This window comes from Staurois parvus, unplaced genomic scaffold (genome assembly GCF_062004578.1).
Source record: "Staurois parvus isolate SC_StPar_1 unplaced genomic scaffold, SC_StPar_1.0 ptg000058l, whole genome shotgun sequence".
NCBI lineage: Eukaryota > Metazoa > Chordata > Amphibia > Anura > Ranidae > Staurois > Staurois parvus.
Genome location: NW_028317854.1, coordinates 1,138,010 through 1,155,254, shown reverse-complemented (window position 1 = coordinate 1,155,254; position 17,245 = coordinate 1,138,010). Strand labels below are relative to the sequence as shown.

Here is a 17,245-nt window from a genome sequence, read left to right as displayed (position 1 = left end):
GTAGCCAGGAGGAGCTGGTGTTATCCCATGCTGATGATCTAGCTTGGTCCGGTAAGGTGCATGGTCTGTGAGGTGGTGGAGCATGGATTCACTTTTCACTGGTGGCATAATTGATGAGTGAAGGGAGCACAAGAGAGCACAATATTGAGGAATCAAATATATTATATTATATTGTGATCTTTTTAGAGGGTCCATCACCTGTAAAAGGAAGGACGGAAGAAAAGTCTATCTAGTGTGAGAATCCTGTTGGTGGAATGTGTTTTGAAGCGATTTTCAAGTAGTTAGAGATAACAGATATTTAGATGTGGACACATGGTGGAGTGTGGAGCACATTTACATGGATTTTGTAAGTGTGATTCGTAGTCACAATTGTGCGTGTGTTGAGGATAATACACTATGTACGTTTTATCTTTTTTTGAGGGTAACAAGTGTATGATGGAGTAGGAATTACGCACAGAAAGATATTGAACAAAGAAGAAGGAATAATTCATCACTTTGGGATTATTTGATTTAGAGACGCTGTCAAAGACTTTTTGTTTGGACTTTCAGGGAGAAAGTGATACCTTGGCGTCTAGGGTTGATATATTCACTTATTTATAAGTGGATACCGGTTGTTGATTTACTTGCTTTTGATAGTAGACCTAAAGCAAACAATTTGGTTGGTTTGCCAGTCCCCCTTCTTGCTACTGTAATTTAAATTTCAAACCCCTCATATACTCATCTCTCTTCTAGAATGGGTCCTCCTGAGTGCATCCAACTACTACCACTGTCACTTCCACCTCTCAGTTGCTGCTGAAGTCAAGTTCTGTTTGGAGCAGGAGCAGATAAGCTGCTCATGCAAGGTTTTGGCTGGAGATCCAAATTTTTGCACACAGTCAATAAAGTGCTGTGCATGTTTTTAGCGAAAGTCGTTTCATTGATCAACTTCCGGACAACCAGACTGTTGGGGTTTTTTTCACTGTCGACAATTATAGACACAAGAATTGATCTTTGTATTCTGCTGGTGTGGATGATGCCCTGCACCATCAGAACACAATACACTGCAGGACAGAATCCCCCATCACCAATGGCTGTGTTGTTGGGGGAATAGAGCAAAATTGCATAATATATGGCCTGCCTAAGTTATTAAAAAAATTAACAAAATAAATCATCCCAAGGAACATTACTTACAGTCAATGCGATGTGTCCCTTTTTTCTGCTATCTCCTGCTTTAGTTGAAATATTCAATCCTTCGTTTCCCCTACCCCCAACTGACGTAATCTTTTGTTGTAGTGGGGTTTAATAGAGTCAAGCAACCTGTCATATGCACTCATCAAAAGTGTTAACTATGCCTGCACTTTCCCTCCATCTCCTCTATTAACTGGAGCTCTACAATAGCTTCTAAGAATGAAAAAGGATCCATTAATGGAGGAGGCAGATATTTAATTCCACTGCCAATCTTTCATTCATACTATGAAGCAATGCCCCTTGAACTGATTTTCCTTTTTGTTAAAGCGGAGTTCCACTCAACCTATCAAAAAATAAAAGTCAGCAGCTACAAAAACTGTAAAACTGTAAAAAAACAGCCACTTACCTGTCCCTCGGTCCCATGGTGTGTCCCCCACAGCTCGTTTCACCGACCGTTCTGTATTCCAGGAGCCCGGCATCTTCAGTGTGGGCACCCGGCTGTGATATTTTGCGGCTTCACAGCCGGGTACCCGCTGCGCATGCGCGAGTAGCGCTGCGCTTCATGAATGGTCCTGTAGTTTTCTGGGACCTGTCACGTGTCCCGAAAAACGGGGAGGGAGGACACCTTCTGCTTCTGATCGCTTAGGCAATCAGACCGGAAGTGGGAGCGGGTACCTGTCAAATTCAGGTACCCGTTCCCCCCCCCCCCCACCTCCCAAAGGTGCCAATCCTTAATGGGGAGCGGGGGAGCAGTCCTTAAGCGGAACTTCCCCTTTTGGGTGGAGCTCCGCTTTAATTTGTTGGCTAAACTTTGGCTTTAAAATATTCATTTGTTAGGGGTGTATCCTGGCTGCTGAGAGGAATGGCTGCCTAGTTCTGCACCTCTGCACTGACCAGGGCATACACAGCGGCTCACAGCATCCTGGCTTCTCAATTTCACCTCCACGAGGGAGGCACAGACACAGGGCACACAGCAGGTTATGTCCCGCAAGAAAAAAGGAGCTCAGGGACCCCGCCAACTGACGGATTACTTTATGCAGCCGGCCTCCAGACAGAGCCCTCCTGCTCCACCACATACAGAGGGTGACTCACCACAGCAGACACTTTCTGACATGGAGGAGGAAGTTAATGTCTCCGCTCCTTCCCTGCAGGCTGACAGAGGTAAAAGAGCAGCAATATCCACTGTACACTCGCCTCTTAAACCTGCATCTGCTAAAAACTACATGGGACTGCCACAACACATAGTCATAATCTTTTGGCTGTACAGAGCACTGAATCACTTGCTGCATTCCCCACCTCAGATGCACCTGCTTCAGAAAACACTCTTAAAGCTATGCTTCTTACTCTTCAAGCTGACTTTCAGCATGAGCTACGCTCCTCTATTTCTCGATTGTCTAACAGAATAGATAACATTGAAGAGCATATGGAACACCTAGAATCCCAGCTCAATTTGCAGCAAAGGCACACGATGACAGAGCAGATGCATATGATGAGCAAACAGAGGCAATCTGTAAACTCCAACTCAAAGTTGTGGGTTTGGAGGATCGTTCCCGCCGCAAAACAACATTACGAGGTATCCCTGAAGCTGTTAAAAATAGTGATCTATTCGCCTACTTACAGCAGCTATTCATTAACTACTTGCCAACCGCAGATAGCCGAATGACGGCTACACTGCGGCCGGCCAGTTCTGGGAGGGTGTCGTATGACGTCCTCCCGGAACGCGCTCTCCTGCGCACCCCCGGGGGCGCGCACCCGGCGATCTCCGTGATGTCCTACGGACACAGCTGATCACATGATGTGGTAAAAGGCCAATCACAGCGGCCTTTTACCACGTGATCAGCCGTGTCCAATGACACACTGATCACTGGGAACTGGCAGTTGTCAGAGCAGGGATCGGCACCGAACATCAGGGCACTGATGATCAGTGCCCTGATGATCGGTGCCCAGCAGTGCCACCCACCAGTTCCGCCCACCTGTGCCCAGCAGTGCGCCCACCTGTGCCCAGCAGTGCGCCCACCTGTGCCAGCAGTGCACCCACCTGTGCCACCAGCAGTGCCACACATCTGTGCCACACACCTGTGCCCAGAAATGCCACCTACCTGTGCCCACCAGTGCCACCCACCTGTGCCCACCCACCTGTGCCCACCAGTGCCACCCACCTGTGCCCACCAGTGCCACCCACCAGTGCCCATAAGTGCAGCCCAGAAGTGCTGCCAGTCAGTGCCCAGCGGTTGTGCCAGTCAATGCCCAGCAGTGCCGCCAGTCAGTGCCCAGCAGTGATGCCAGTCATTGCCACCTATCAGTGCTGTCTATCAGTGCCACCTATTAGTGCCGCCTATCTGTGCCACCTTATTAGTGCTGCCTATCAGTGCCCATCAGTGCTGCCTATCATGCCCATCAGTGCCGCCTATTAGTGCCCATCAGTGCAGCCTCATCAACGCACATCAGTGAAGGAGAAAAATGACCTGTTTGCAAAATTTTATAATAGAAACAAAGAAACTTTTTTTTTTCAAATTTTTTGCACTTTTTTTGTTTATAGCGCAAATAGTAAAGTGCCCAGCGGCGATTAAATATCACCAAAAGAAAACTCTATTTGTGAGAAAAAAATGATAAAAATGGGTACAATCTTGCATGACCGCGCAATTGTCAATCAAAGTGCGACAGTGCTGAAAGCTGAAAATTGGCCTAGTAAAGAAGGGGGTATAAGTGCCCGGTAGGCAAGTGGTTAAGCTTATCCCAGACCTCGCTCCTTGCGATTTATTGATGGATAGGGCCCACAGAATACCTAAGCCGGCACGTCTCCCAGACGCAGCCCCTAGGGACATCCTGGTCCGTGTCCATTTTTATCAAATCTAGGATCGTCTAATGAGAGCTTCTAGATCCATAAAATTGCTTTCCCCACTGTATGCAAGAGTGACCCTATATTAGGATTTGTCCGTAGCCACAGCTCAGAGGCGTAAAGAATTCGTTCCCATCACAGCTATTCTGAGGGAACGCAATATTGTGTATTGCTGGGGTTTTCCGACCAAGCTACTAGTTTCTTATCAAAACCAACAAATGGCAATTGTCTCCCCTAAAGATGGACACAAACAACTGGGGAATAACAGCAACTTCAACAATGCCAATAAGAGCAATAAGGCCCGTGATCACCATTCATATAAATAATCTGCATAACAACATAACTCAAGTGCCTAACTAATGTTCTCACCTCAGGCCGTTCTGGATGCATTAGCATCACCTGTTCTCATACGCCCTGGCAGTGTAGCCTGTTGCTACCTTTATTGTTCACATGTCCCAGGGTTCACGTGTGCTACGCACACTACTCTTTTTTTTCTGTGATTATTATGGTTGATTTCATCTGTCTAACAGCATATTTTATTTTCTTGTTTGTAAACCACTCGCACCTACCCAGGTATCTTCCTTGTTTGATCATAACATTTCTCTCTTGCTTTTCCTGCCACCGCCAGACCTAGATCACTATGACACTCCGCATAACTACAATTAACGCCAAATGACTTCATGGTCCCTTTAAAAGATTGAAATTATGGCAAGAAGCCCTGACTCAAAAAACTGACATTTTATATGTACAAAAGACACATTTTGCACAAGGGAAAGCCCCCACCTGTCATCATTGCGTATTCCCCCATTAGTTTTTCGCCAACGCCACCAAAAAGATCAGAGGAGTTATGATAGCTATACGCAACTCCAAAATGTAGAAGTAGATCCCTTGGGCAGATTTATTATTCTGTCGGCACTGCTAGACAATATGCCCCTTACAATAGCTAACATATATGCTCCTAAGACTCATTGTAAACCCTTTTAACAACTGGTTAAGAATAAACATTTGCAATATCCAAAAGATCGAGTGATTTAATGATATTCCTGATGGAGCCCTAGACTCCTCCAACACTCATAGATCCAGACCCTCAGCTCTTTCCTCATTCATACACGTAGAAGACCTATTTGATCCATAGCGGTGTCTCCACGGCATAGAAAGAGACTACATCTTTTACTCTCCAGCGCAAAAGTCTTATTCCAGAATTGATGTCTTCCTTGTGCATAAGATTACGTTACAAGCTATAACCCAGGCAACCATCGGCTTAATCACGTTGTCAGGCCAAGCCACGGTAATCATCTCCCTTGCTCTCAAACCGGAAGGCCAACGACACAGCATAGAGGTATTTAATCTCCAGGCTGACGCACACTCTGTACCGGGAATAGATTAAGAGTGAAATTGAGTCCTATTTTAGTCTTAATATGGGCTCTGTGACAAATGAACTGCTTCTCTGGAACGCTCATAAATCTTATGTCAGGGGTGTCTATCAGGCTGGGTGCCCATGCGAAGAGAGACCGAGGACAGAATCTAAATTTACTCCTAGATCAAATACATAAAGTAGAATCTACCAATAAAGCAAGTCCCAATGAAACCAATACGACACGGTTACGCACACTTAGAGAAGAGTTATGTTCATTCCTTCACACCTCTTTAATCATCATATTAAAAAACTACACCTTAATTGGTATGCACATGGAAACAGACTGGGAGCACTCTTAGCCAAACAAGTCCAAAGCAAAGCAACACTATCTAAAATCCTATCCATGCGAAACTCGCAAGGTCAAAGTGTTAGTAACCCCAAAGATATTGCCAATTGCTTCAGCAAATTCTACGATAAACTATACAATCTAGCCCCCCCCCCCCCAAGCGAACAACACCCCAGATCCCATTCAGATGCAAACCTTCCTACAATCCCTCCGGCTTCCATCTCTCTCCCCATCCCAACTGGAAGAACTTAACCAACCCTTTTCTGATGCAGAGGTGGTGCGGGCAATCCACTACCTCCCTCTTCATAAAGCACAGGGACCAGACTGCTTTTGCAACGAGTATTTTAAATATTTCTCCACTCTGCTTATTCCACACTTTTGTAGATCCTTTATTCACTTCATGTCAACAGGAGACATACCAAAAGAATCCCTTGAGGCTTTAATAGTTACCATACCAAAGCCAGCAAAAGCCTCAGATGACCCTGCTAATTATCGACCAATTTCTTTATTAAACACAGACACGAAAATGTATGCACAAATTATAGCCACTCGCTTATCCTTGTTTATCTCCTCACTAATATCCCCTGATCAAGTAGGATTCATATCTAAATGCCAAGCCTCAGATGGAACCCGACAGGTCCATGACCTCATACAATGGGCGGAGCACCACAAAACGCCTTCTCTGCTCCTCTCGCTGGATGCAGAGAAGGCGTTTGACAGAGTACACTGGTCATATCTTACATCGGCGCTCCAACCATTCAGATTTGCAGGAAACATATTTCTGGCCATCCTAGCTCTTTACTCAAAACCATCTGCCAGAGTCTGGACTTCTGGTATCGCCTCAAACCCCTTCAACATTACTAACTGTACACGACAAGGTTGTCCCCTAACCCCACTCATTTTCACCCTAGTGATGGAGCCCCTCGCAGAAGCAATTCGGTCACACCCACATATCTCAGTCATACTAGTTGGCAATACTACCCATAAAATTGGTTTATATGCGGACAATGTAATTGTCGTAATGATTAATGCTACTCAATCCCTACTGGAATTATATGATCTCCTAACGAATTCAGTCAAATTTCACTATATAAAATCAATTGTTCCAAATCCTGCCTCCTTGGATCTGGATCCAAATTTCTAGCAAATTGGTCACCCTGGCTAAATGATCTCTCCAGTGACCCTCTCATCACATAGTTTCTGCCTGTCACCAGAATAGCTATGGGAAAGCCCATCTGATCACCCCCATCTATTATTATATTATGACAATACTTGGCTTGAATTGCTTCAACGTACCTTATGTAGCTCTCTTTTTTTTTCAATCTTTTTTTTTTCAATCTGTATTTTGGTTGATACCTGGGTCAGGACGCATGCCATCTCTTACTGGTGTGCACCCTGTATACAGTTGTGGCCAAAATTATTCAACCCCCACTGAAATTGAGTGTTTTGGCCAGTTTGACATTGCTTTTGATCATTCAGTCATCTTGCTTACATTTACATTAAAGAGGCACTTGTAGGTCAGACAAATATAACATAACAGTTATAATGAAATAACCACAAATGTCTTTTCTGTGCTCACAGCATTATCAGTTTTATTCAACCCCCAAGTGACATTCAATCTTAGTACTTAGTACAGCATCCTTTTACAGTTATAACAGCTTTTAAACGTGAAGCATAGCTTGACACAAGTGTCTTGCAGCGATCTACGGGTATCTTCGCCCATTCTTCATGGGCAAAGGCCTCCAGTTCAGTCACATTCTTAGGCTTGCGCACTGCAACTGCTTTCTTTAAGTCCCACCAGAGGTTCTCAATCGGATTTAAGTCTGGTGACTGCGATGGCCACTCCAAAATGTTCCAGCCTTTCCTCTGCAACCATGCTCTAGTGGACTTGGAGGTATGCTTGGGATCATTGTCCTGTTGAAAGGTCCAACGTCTCCCAAGCCTCAGGTGTGTGACGGACTGCATCACGTTTCCATCCAATATCTCCTGGTACTGAAGAGAATTCATGGTACCTTGCACACGCTGAAGCTTCCCTGTACCTGCAGAAGCAAAACAGCCCCAAAGCATGATTGACCCTCCACCATGCTTCACAGTAGGCAAGGTGTTCTTTTCATCATAGGCCTTGTTCTTCCTCCTCCAAACATAGCGTTGATCCATGGGCCCAAACAGTTCTAATTTTGTTTCATCAGTCCACAGAACACTATCCCACAACTTTTGTGGTTTGTCCACATGGCTTTTGGCATACTGCAGTCGACTCTTCTTATTCTTTGGAGACAGCAAGGGGGTACGCCTGGGAGTTCTGGCACGGAGGCCTTCATTACGCAGTGTGCGTCTTATTGTCTGGGCTGAAACTTCTGTACCCACATCTGACAAATCTTTTCTCAGTTCCTCAGCAGTCACACGGGGACTTCTCTCCACTCTACGCTTCAGGTAGCGCACAGCAGTCGAAGTCAGCATCTTCTTTCTGCCACGACCAGGTAGCGTTTCAACAGTGCCCTTTGCCTTGAATTTGCGAATGATGCTTCCTAAGGTGTCTCTTGGTATGTTTAACATCTTTGCAATCTTCTTATAGCCATTGCCCTTCCTGTGAAGAGAAATCACCTCTTCTCTTGTCTTCCTGGACCATTCTCTTGCCTTCACCATGTTTGTAACCACACCAGTAAATGTCTAGAAGGAGCTGAGTATCACAGTCATTTTAAAGCTGCCTAATTGGTGCTTATTATGCTTGATTGCTGCTCGGTGACATCCACAGGTGTTTTCAATACCTGATGGAAAGCACCTGTATGAACCTCTGTTCTTCAGAGTGGTAGTCTTTAAGGGGTTGAATAATTGTGGCAATGAAGAAACCACATAAGAACCATTTACTACTGTATTACATAAACAATTGATGTCATTTTAGTTGCATTTGGGTAGTTACAACGTCCTTGTAGGATTTGATTCTGAATACAATTCCAAATGTACACTATAGTCCCTAAACCCCTTTACAGCATTGGGGGTTGAATAATTTTGGCCACAACTGTATATGACTATAGTGTATTACTTGAATGTCATCTGCTCAGAAATGTAATTACAGCAGTTCTAAACACTTTTATTACTCTGTATCACCTCTTTGTTGAAGTCAATAACATTTTTAAGTGAGAAAAAATATATTCATTTGTTTAAACAATGCATCCATGCCTAGGTAAAAATATCTATCAACTGCTTCCATTTTTTTTCCATAGAGCGATCACTGCTCATTGATATGCATAGCTTGATGGTCAGATTACAGTGTGTTCTCCTCCCATTGAGTGTAGCCTGCAAAACATGTAGAGATGAATTCTCTTACCTTTCACCCCTCCAGGTTAAGCCTGTTCAAACGATCAGTGTGACAGTGCACAATGGACCTTTCACCGTATTCTTTAGTGTAAGAGATCTACAAAATTGTAAATCTAACAGTGAGAATCTCCAAAAACTATGACAAGTTACAAAGAGGAAGCCAAGGAGACCTCTCCTTTATCAGACAAACCTCATGGAATTAAGAGACTGTTTCGTCAACTGGTACCTTATGGATTCTGTAATGAAGTAAAGGAGCAGCTTAGGTTGGCCATACCTATGGTAAGACAAGACTTTGATGTATTTATACTGCTTGTGGTATTCACATTGTCAAGGGTGCCATCTTTTATAAGTATACAGTAATCATTAAAGCTGAACTCCAGGAATTTTTTTATATAGAATGTTTACATTGCTTCAACTTGGCACAATATAAGTATGCATTTCTCATACCTAATGGTCCACTGGAGGAGCTGGAAATCATTGTAGTAGTCATCACTACTACAGTGATAGCTGTGATCTTCCGGGTCCTGTTCAGGTTCAATGCAAGAAGCAACTGTGTTGTTACTATTGAATGGTGAATCTGTGCAGGTTGGATTCACCAAGGGTTTATTGAATGTTTTTCAGAACTCAGCAAAACAGGAATTTAGGGACAGATTGTATTGAAGTCTATAGGAAGCACATCTTGTTGTTTATGTGCTCTTTATGCCACTTTACTCTTTTTTTTACTGAAGTTTTGTGCTTCATAAACTAATGCAGTAATATCATGTGACATACAAATTGGAACTACCGCTATTTTATTCTCTAGGGTGTTTGCTTTCAGAAAATATATAATTTTGGGGGGTTTTACATAATTCTGGCACCCTAAGGCAGCTGCCTATGCTGCCTTTTGCTGGTGCTGGCCCTGTAGCCAGGTCTGCTCCAAACTACTGGGGCCCCAAATTGTGACGGTTTCTTAACACAAAAATAGTTTTCTTAAGACAAATGGGTCCCTGTAGTCATCAAGCATCAACTCATATCAAATGTGCTCATTATCCCCCGGACGAGTTTTCCCAGAATTGAAATATGAAAAGTAACCTGCATAATATAAAGATATAAGTATATTGTTATTTCATATCTCAAAGTATTTGAATATTAAACCATGATAAAAGAGGAACATACTACAACAAAACAAACATTGATAAATAACCAATGAGATCCAGGGGTGGGTGGGAGAGGCGGCAGTGAAAAGCACTGATCTCCAGTATGGCTTTCAATGAAGCAGCTGAAAGCTGCGGGAGGGAGAGGAGGAGAATCGGCTTTTAGCTGCTTCATTGAAAGCCATATAGGGGATCAGTGCTTGTCACTGCCCCCACTACTGCACCGATCATCCCTGATCCTTCAGTTTCCTGTCCCCCCATGTGCTCCTCAGTGCCCAGCACCTCCCTCATCCTCTGCACCAATATGAGAGGAGAGAGGCTGGATCTGCTCTGCCTCCCTCTGTGCCCACCGACACTCCAGTCCGTGCAGAAGAGGATGTGTGAGCGAGAAATTCTATACAGAGCAGCCAGCAGCTCTATTATGATTCTGACTGAGCATGTGAGCCTGGAACCATCCATGTGAGTCTGACCTTCCTTCCTTTCATTCTTTCCTTCCTTACTTCCTTCCTTCTTTCCTCCCTCCCCTTGTTCCCTTCCTTCCCTCCTTTGCCTTCCTTCCTCCCTCCCTTCCCTTTCTTCCTTCCTCCCTCCTTCCTTTCCTTCCCTTATTTTCCTCCATCCCTTCCTTTACTCCTTCCCTTCTTTTCCTTCCTTCCTTCTTTCCTCCGTCCTTTCGTTCCCTTCCTTACCATCTTTCCCTCCCTTCCTCCCTTTCCTTTCTTCCTTCCTCCGTCCCTCCCTTTCCCTTCCTTCCTTCCTTCCTTCCTTCCTTCCTTCCTTCCTCCTTCCCTTTGTTCCCTTCCTTACCTTCTTTCCCTCCCTTCCTCCCTCCCTCCCTCCCTCCCTCCCTCCCTCCCTCCCTTTCGTTTCTTCCTTCCTCTGTCCCTCCTTTCCTTTCCTTCCTTCCTTTCTCCCTCCCTTCCTTACCTTCTTTCCCTCCCTTCCTCCCTCCCTCCCTCCCTCCCTATCCTTTCTTCCTTCCTCTGTCCCTCCTTTCCTTTCCTTCCTTCCTTACCTTCTTTCCCTCCCTCCCTCCCTCCCTTTCCTTTCTTCCTTCCTCCCTCCCTTTCCTTTCTTCCTTCCTCCGTCCCTCCTTTCCTTTCTTCCTTCCTCTGTCCCTCCTTTCCTTTCTTCCTTCCTCTGTCCCTCCTTTCCTTTCTTCCTTCCTCTGTCCCTCCTTTCCTTTCTTCCTTCCTCTGTCCCTCCTTTCCTTTATTTTTTCCTCTGTCCCTCCTTTCCTTCCTTCCTTCCTTCCTTCCTTCCTTCCTTCCTTCCTTCCTTCCTTTCTTTCCTTTCCTTCTTTTCCTCCCTTCCTTCCCTTCATTTCCTTCCTCCCTTCCTTCACTCCTTCCCTTCTTTTCCTTCCTTCCTTCCATTCCTTCCTTCTTTCCTCCCTTCCTTCCATTCCTTCCTTCTTTCCTCCCTCCCTTTCATTTCGTCCTTCTTTCCTCCCTCCCTTCCATTCCCTTCCTTCTTTCCTCCCTCCCTTCATCCCCTTCCTTACCTTCTTTCCCTCCCTCCCTTTCCTTTCTTCCTTCCTCTGTCCCTCCTTTCCTTTCTTCCTTCCTCTGTCCCTCCCTTTCCTTTCTTCCTTCCTCCGTCCCTCCTTTCCTTTCTTCCTTCCTCCGTCCCTCCTTTCCTTTCTTCCTTCCTCCGTCCCTCCTTTCCTTTCTTCCTTCCTCCGTCCCTCCTTTCCTTTCTTCCTTCCTCTGTCCCTCCTTTCCTTTCTTCCTTCCTCCGTCCCTCCTTTCCTTTCTTCCTTCCTCTGTCCCTCCTTTCCTTTCTTCTTTCCTCTGTCCCTCCTTTCCTTTCTTCCTTCCTTTGTCCCTCCTTTCCTTTCTTCCTTCCTCTGTCCCTCCTTTCCTTTCTTCTTTCCTCTGTCCCTCCTTTCCTTCCTTCCTTCCTTTCCTTCCCTTCTTTTCCTCCCTTCCTTCCCTTCATTTTCTTCCTCCCTTCCTTCACTCCTTCCCTTCTTTTCCTTACTTCCTTCCATTCCTTCCTTCTTTCCTCCCTCCCTTCCATTCCTTCCTTCTTTCCTCCCTCCCTTCCATTCCTTCCTTCTTTCCAACCTCCCTCCCTTCCATTCCCCTTCCTTCTTTCCTCCCTCCCTTCCATTCCTTCCTTCTTTCCCTCCCTTCCTCCCTCCCTCCCTCACTCCCTCCCTTTCCTTTCTTCCTTCCTCTGTCCCTCCTTTCCTTTCTTCCTTCCTCTGTCCCTCCTTTCCTTTCTTCCTTCCTCTGTCCCTCCTTTCCTTTCTTCTTTCCTCTGTCCCTCCTTTCCTTTCTTCCTTCCTCTGTCCCTCCTTTCCTTTCTTCCTTCCTCTGTCCCTCCTTTCCTTTCTTCCTTCCTCTGTCCCTCCTTTCCTTTCTTCCTTCCTCTGTCCCTCCTTTCCTTTCTTCCTTCCTCTGTCCCTCCTTTCCTTCCCTTCTTTTCCTCCCTTCCTTCCCTTCTTTTCCCTTCTTTTCCTTCCTCCCTTCCTTCACCCCTTCCCTTCTTTCCTTACTTCCTTCCATTCCTTCTTTCCTCCCTCCCTTCCATTCCTTCCTTCTTTCCTCCCTCCCTCCCTTCCATTCCCTTCCTTCTTTCCTCCCTCCCTTCCATTCCCTTCCTTCTTTCCTCCCTCCCTCCCTTCCAATCCTTTCCTTCTTTCCTCCCTCCCTTCATTCCCTTCCTTACCTTCTTTCCCTCCCTTCCTCCCTCCCTCCCTCCCTCCCTATCCTTTCTTCCTTCCTCTGTCCCTCCTTTCCTTTCCTTCCTTCCTTCCTTCCTTCCTTCCTTCCTTCCTTCCTTTCCCTTCCTTCCTCCATCCCTCCCTTTCCTTTCTTCCTTCCTCCATCCCTCCCTTTCCTTTCTTCCTTCCTCCGTCCCTCCTTTCCTTTCTTCCTTCCTCCATCCCTCCTTTCTTTTCTTCCTTCCTCCGTCCCTCCTTTCCTTTCTTCCTTCCTCTGTCCCTCCTTTCCTTTCTTCCTTCCTCTGTCCCTCCTTTCCTTTCTTCCTTCCTCTGTCCCTTCTTTCCTTCCTTTCCTTCCTTCCTTTCCTTCCCTTCTTTTCCTCCCTTCCTTCCCTTCTTTTACCTTCTTTTCCTTCCTCCCTTGCTTCACTCCTTCCCTTCTTTTCCTTATTTCCTTCCATTCCTTCCTTCTTTCCTCCCTCCCTTCCTTCTTTCCTCCCTCCCTTCCATTCCCTTCCTTCTTTCCTCCCTCCCTTCCATTCCTTACCTTCTTTCCCTCCCTTCCTCCCTCCCTCCCTCCCTCCCTCCCTCCCTCCCTCCCTCCCTTTCCTTTCCTTTCTTCCTTCCTCTGTCCTTCCATTCCCTTCCCTCCTTCCTTCCTTCCTTTTCCTTCCTCCCTTCCTTCCCTTTTTTCCTTCCTTCCTTCCCTCATCCCTTTCTTCCCTTCCTTTCTTTTCCTTCCTTCCTTCCTTCCTTCCAACCTTCCTTCCCTCATCCCTTCCTTCCTTTCCTTCCCTTCTTTTCCTCCCTTCCTTCCCTTCTTTTCCTTTCTCCCTTCCTTCACTCCTTCCTTCCTTTTCCCTTTTCCCTTTCCTGCCTTCTGCATAAAACATTTAGCAGTGCCATTTCATATGATAATTTATGAGGGCGTGTTTAGGGGTGGAATTAGGGGCGGGCAGAGTAGGGGTTAGGCAACTGGTGGTGTGTAACTCTTAAGTCCTGGCTATTAGCTCAGGACTTGAAATTTTGAGCCATATATGTACAGTATGTGTGTCACCTCTAAATATGTTTAGTTTTTTTACATGCTACAAGATGTCTTATATACAGCAAAGGAAGAGCTTCAATCTCCTAAGTCTGAAAATAACCAGCAAATTAAAAAATATATATAATTATGCTAATAAATCTGATATTAGGCTTTATTCAAAATTAAACCTTATTTTAAATAAAGACAAGCATATATTACATGTTTGGCCACCGTACAAATCAGGCTCACTTCTGCATAGATACCAATTAACTTCCAGGTTTTATTGCCAAAGCTTATTTCAACAAGTTTAGGTTAGAAGCTGATTGGTTTCAATGCAGAAGTGAGCCAGATTTTGCACTATCCAGTTTTAGTAAATACACCCCTTTAAGTCAGAGGTTCATCATAACCCCCCACTGGGGGCATTCACCCTTTTTGAGTTATTGCTAGAACAAAGGGTGAGGGAAAATCTTCCTGTAGGCACGCCTGAATCTGTGACAGCTCTGCAAGATGGTAATATTGTTAACTTTGAAGAGATTTCTTGATTTTCCTGTTGTGTCTCCAGGAAAGAAAGACACAGAAAAAGAGGGTAGCAAAAAAAAAAAATTCCTCGATAGGAGTTTTAATCCTTCTTTACTGTATCAAAATACAAAAAATGTTTTGGCTTTACATACACCTTAAAGTGTACTTGAACTGTGGAAACTTTACCCAAAAAGCCAAGGAAGGGGCAAATAACTAATTAATAGTAGGAATGAGCAAATTGACCCAGGTATGTTTCATGGGAGGATCAGGAAACCCAGCTGAAAATCCACTATCCCTGAACCTAGCTGCAAAACCATATATATTCTATGGGAGGTGAATATTTTAATTTGTAATGCCCATTTTCAAGGCTAATAACAAGCCACTGTTGAAAGGGTATGGGGAGCTGGGCATTGCCATGGTGGATATGTACTGATGCCAAAAAAATAAAGAAATAAATCAAACAAAATATTGTACGGGGGAGAGTTTTTTTTTCATGTGGCCTAATGGGCAACATTGAAATTACAAATGCTTTAAAAAACATGCCTTTAAGTTGCACATGTTGTTATGGAACAGTATGTTGTAGTTTGTAAAAAAAGGACTTTGTTTACTTTACTGCATTAAATGATGTGGAATTTAATGCATTAAAGCAACCACTGACCTCAATAAAAAAGAGAAAAAGTAAATTTTTAGTTATATATCTAGCTAGAGAACTTACTGAATTCTGTAATCTTAACTTTCCCCATTCCTACAAAAAATAAGAATTGATTTACAGTGTGTATGACTCAGAACACATTTTCATGGACAAGTGGATATAATATCATCAAACAAAATGTTCTACCAAGATTGTTGTATCTCCTGCAAACACTACCTGTCTTTATCTCTCAATCTTTTTTCACTTCCACTCAGTCATCACATTTGTTTGGCCAAACCACCCAGAATAAAACATACTATACTATGGAAATTCAAGAATAAAGGAGGCTTGGCCCTATCAGGTGTCAAATTGTACCACAGTGCTATTCATTTAGTCCTTGTTATATACATGAAGTGTTAAATACGTGTTATATACATGAAAACCTAAGGTATGGATACCTTTGGAGAAAATTGCTCTTTTATGCTCCAGTTGGTTCTGCCTTGGTATTTCCAATCCATCCCACAATCAGTTAAACTTCATAGAAAAACAGAGTGAGATATTTTACAAATTGCTCAACCTGGCTTTCAGGTGTCTTTAGATAATGATCTAGCACCCTTGGGACATTACAAACGGAAACAATTTTTATTTTTACTTTTGGCTGAGACTTTTGACATCTTATGAACATGAATGTTTGAAAGCAGAACTCACCATGTCCTCTTCCTATGCTATAAATTACTGGTTTATATGGACCAGGATTACTGAATTCCTTGTCTTGAGAAACAGGAACAAAACCTAGACTCATGCCCCATGTCACAAGAAAAATCCTTATCTTATTTCTCAAATCTTCCATCAATAATAATGGAAGATCATTGCAGTAAGACTGGACTTTCTACTGGACATTATACATTACCTCCCCTAGAGCTCTAAAGGCTGGAGCATAGTGGCAACCTTTTATCATTTTTATGTGCATTGATGGCATTGATTTAACCACTAAAATCTTGGTTAGGAGAAGTCTAATCGGTGGATACAAGACTATTGGCCATTCATTTCTCTTTTTAGCCCAGAGGATTTTAGAGGAAAATTGGAGAACAGGTGTGTTCTTGCTGCAGGTGGGGATGAGGCCACAATGTGTGTCACCTTTATTTATTTATTTTTCTAAACACCTATCCCCTTATTCATCATCATTGACACAGCCAACTGAGATTTTTTTGCCAGGAAGGAAAGTTGGCAATAGTGCCTCAATGAATGTAGTTTGGGTGTTAGAGGATGGGCTTACAGTTGTTGGTACTACAGATAAGTTAATTGATTTGTGAAAACCTAGACTTGACCAGGCCACACATAAAGGTTTTGCAGAAGTGTGATGTTCATTATGTTCTGAGCTCACTGAAACTGGACATTCCTGTCCGAGCTGCTCAGAAGATTCACCTTACAAATAAAATAAGCTTGGGGGTTTATTGCTTTGAGCCATGCTTAGCATCAAACCAGTCAAAGAACATTTTCTAAATTGCAAGGTTTGCTGTGGCCGCTTATCACCAGTTCCTAATAGTTCTTTCTAAGGCTAGGTTCACATTTGTGCATTGCAGGAACGCATGCAAATTGTGCGCTTTACCACAACACACAATCCAACAGATATTTTTTAGAATGAGTAGCTTAAGGGATCATTCTAGAGCAGAGTCCTCCTTTAAGGCATATCTCTGTATGCATACCAAAATATTGATGTTATAGCATGTGTAGACATCAAAAAGTATTAGTATGTCTCCTGGTGACCCCTCAAAGTGTCCAAAAGATGTTCAAATGTTTCACTTTAACCACTTGCCTACCAGGCACTTTGAATGACAACAGTGCAGTCATGCAACACTGTACCCAAACTAAATTTTTATCATTTTTTTTTAGACAAATACTGCTTTCTTTTGGCGGTATTTAATCACCACTGGGGTTTTTTTTTTTTTGCTAAACAAACAACAAAGACCAAAACATTTTAAATAAAAAGCTTCTTATTTTCTGTTATAATGTTTTGTAAATAAGTGGTCTTTCTCCTTCACTGATGTACGCTGATGAGGTTGCACTGATGGGCACTGATGAAGAGGCACTGATGGGCTTTGATAGGTAGCACTTATGGGCACTGATAGGCGGCACCGATGGGCACTGACAAGCATCACTGATGGACACTGACAGGCATCACTCAGGAGGCACTAATAGCCAGCACTGAAAGCCAGTAAAGATGGGCACTGATAGCCAGCACA

The 17,245-nt window shown here is 44.0% G+C and overlaps 1 protein-coding gene across 2 annotated transcripts in view; it reads left to right on the top strand.

The window, feature by feature from the left end:
• Nucleotides 1-9,162: 9,162 nt before the first annotated feature.
• LOC149469843 (multidrug and toxin extrusion protein 2-like) overlaps nucleotides 9,163-17,245 on the top strand; it is a 169,633-nt gene continuing 161,550 nt past the window's right edge. For both annotated transcript variants that reach the window (XM_089668441.1, XM_089668442.1), the window contains exon 1: nucleotides 9,163-9,303. In XM_089668441.1, the coding sequence (XP_089524567.1) occupies nucleotides 9,163-9,303 (141 nt within the window). The remainder of the gene's footprint in view (nucleotides 9,304-17,245) is intronic.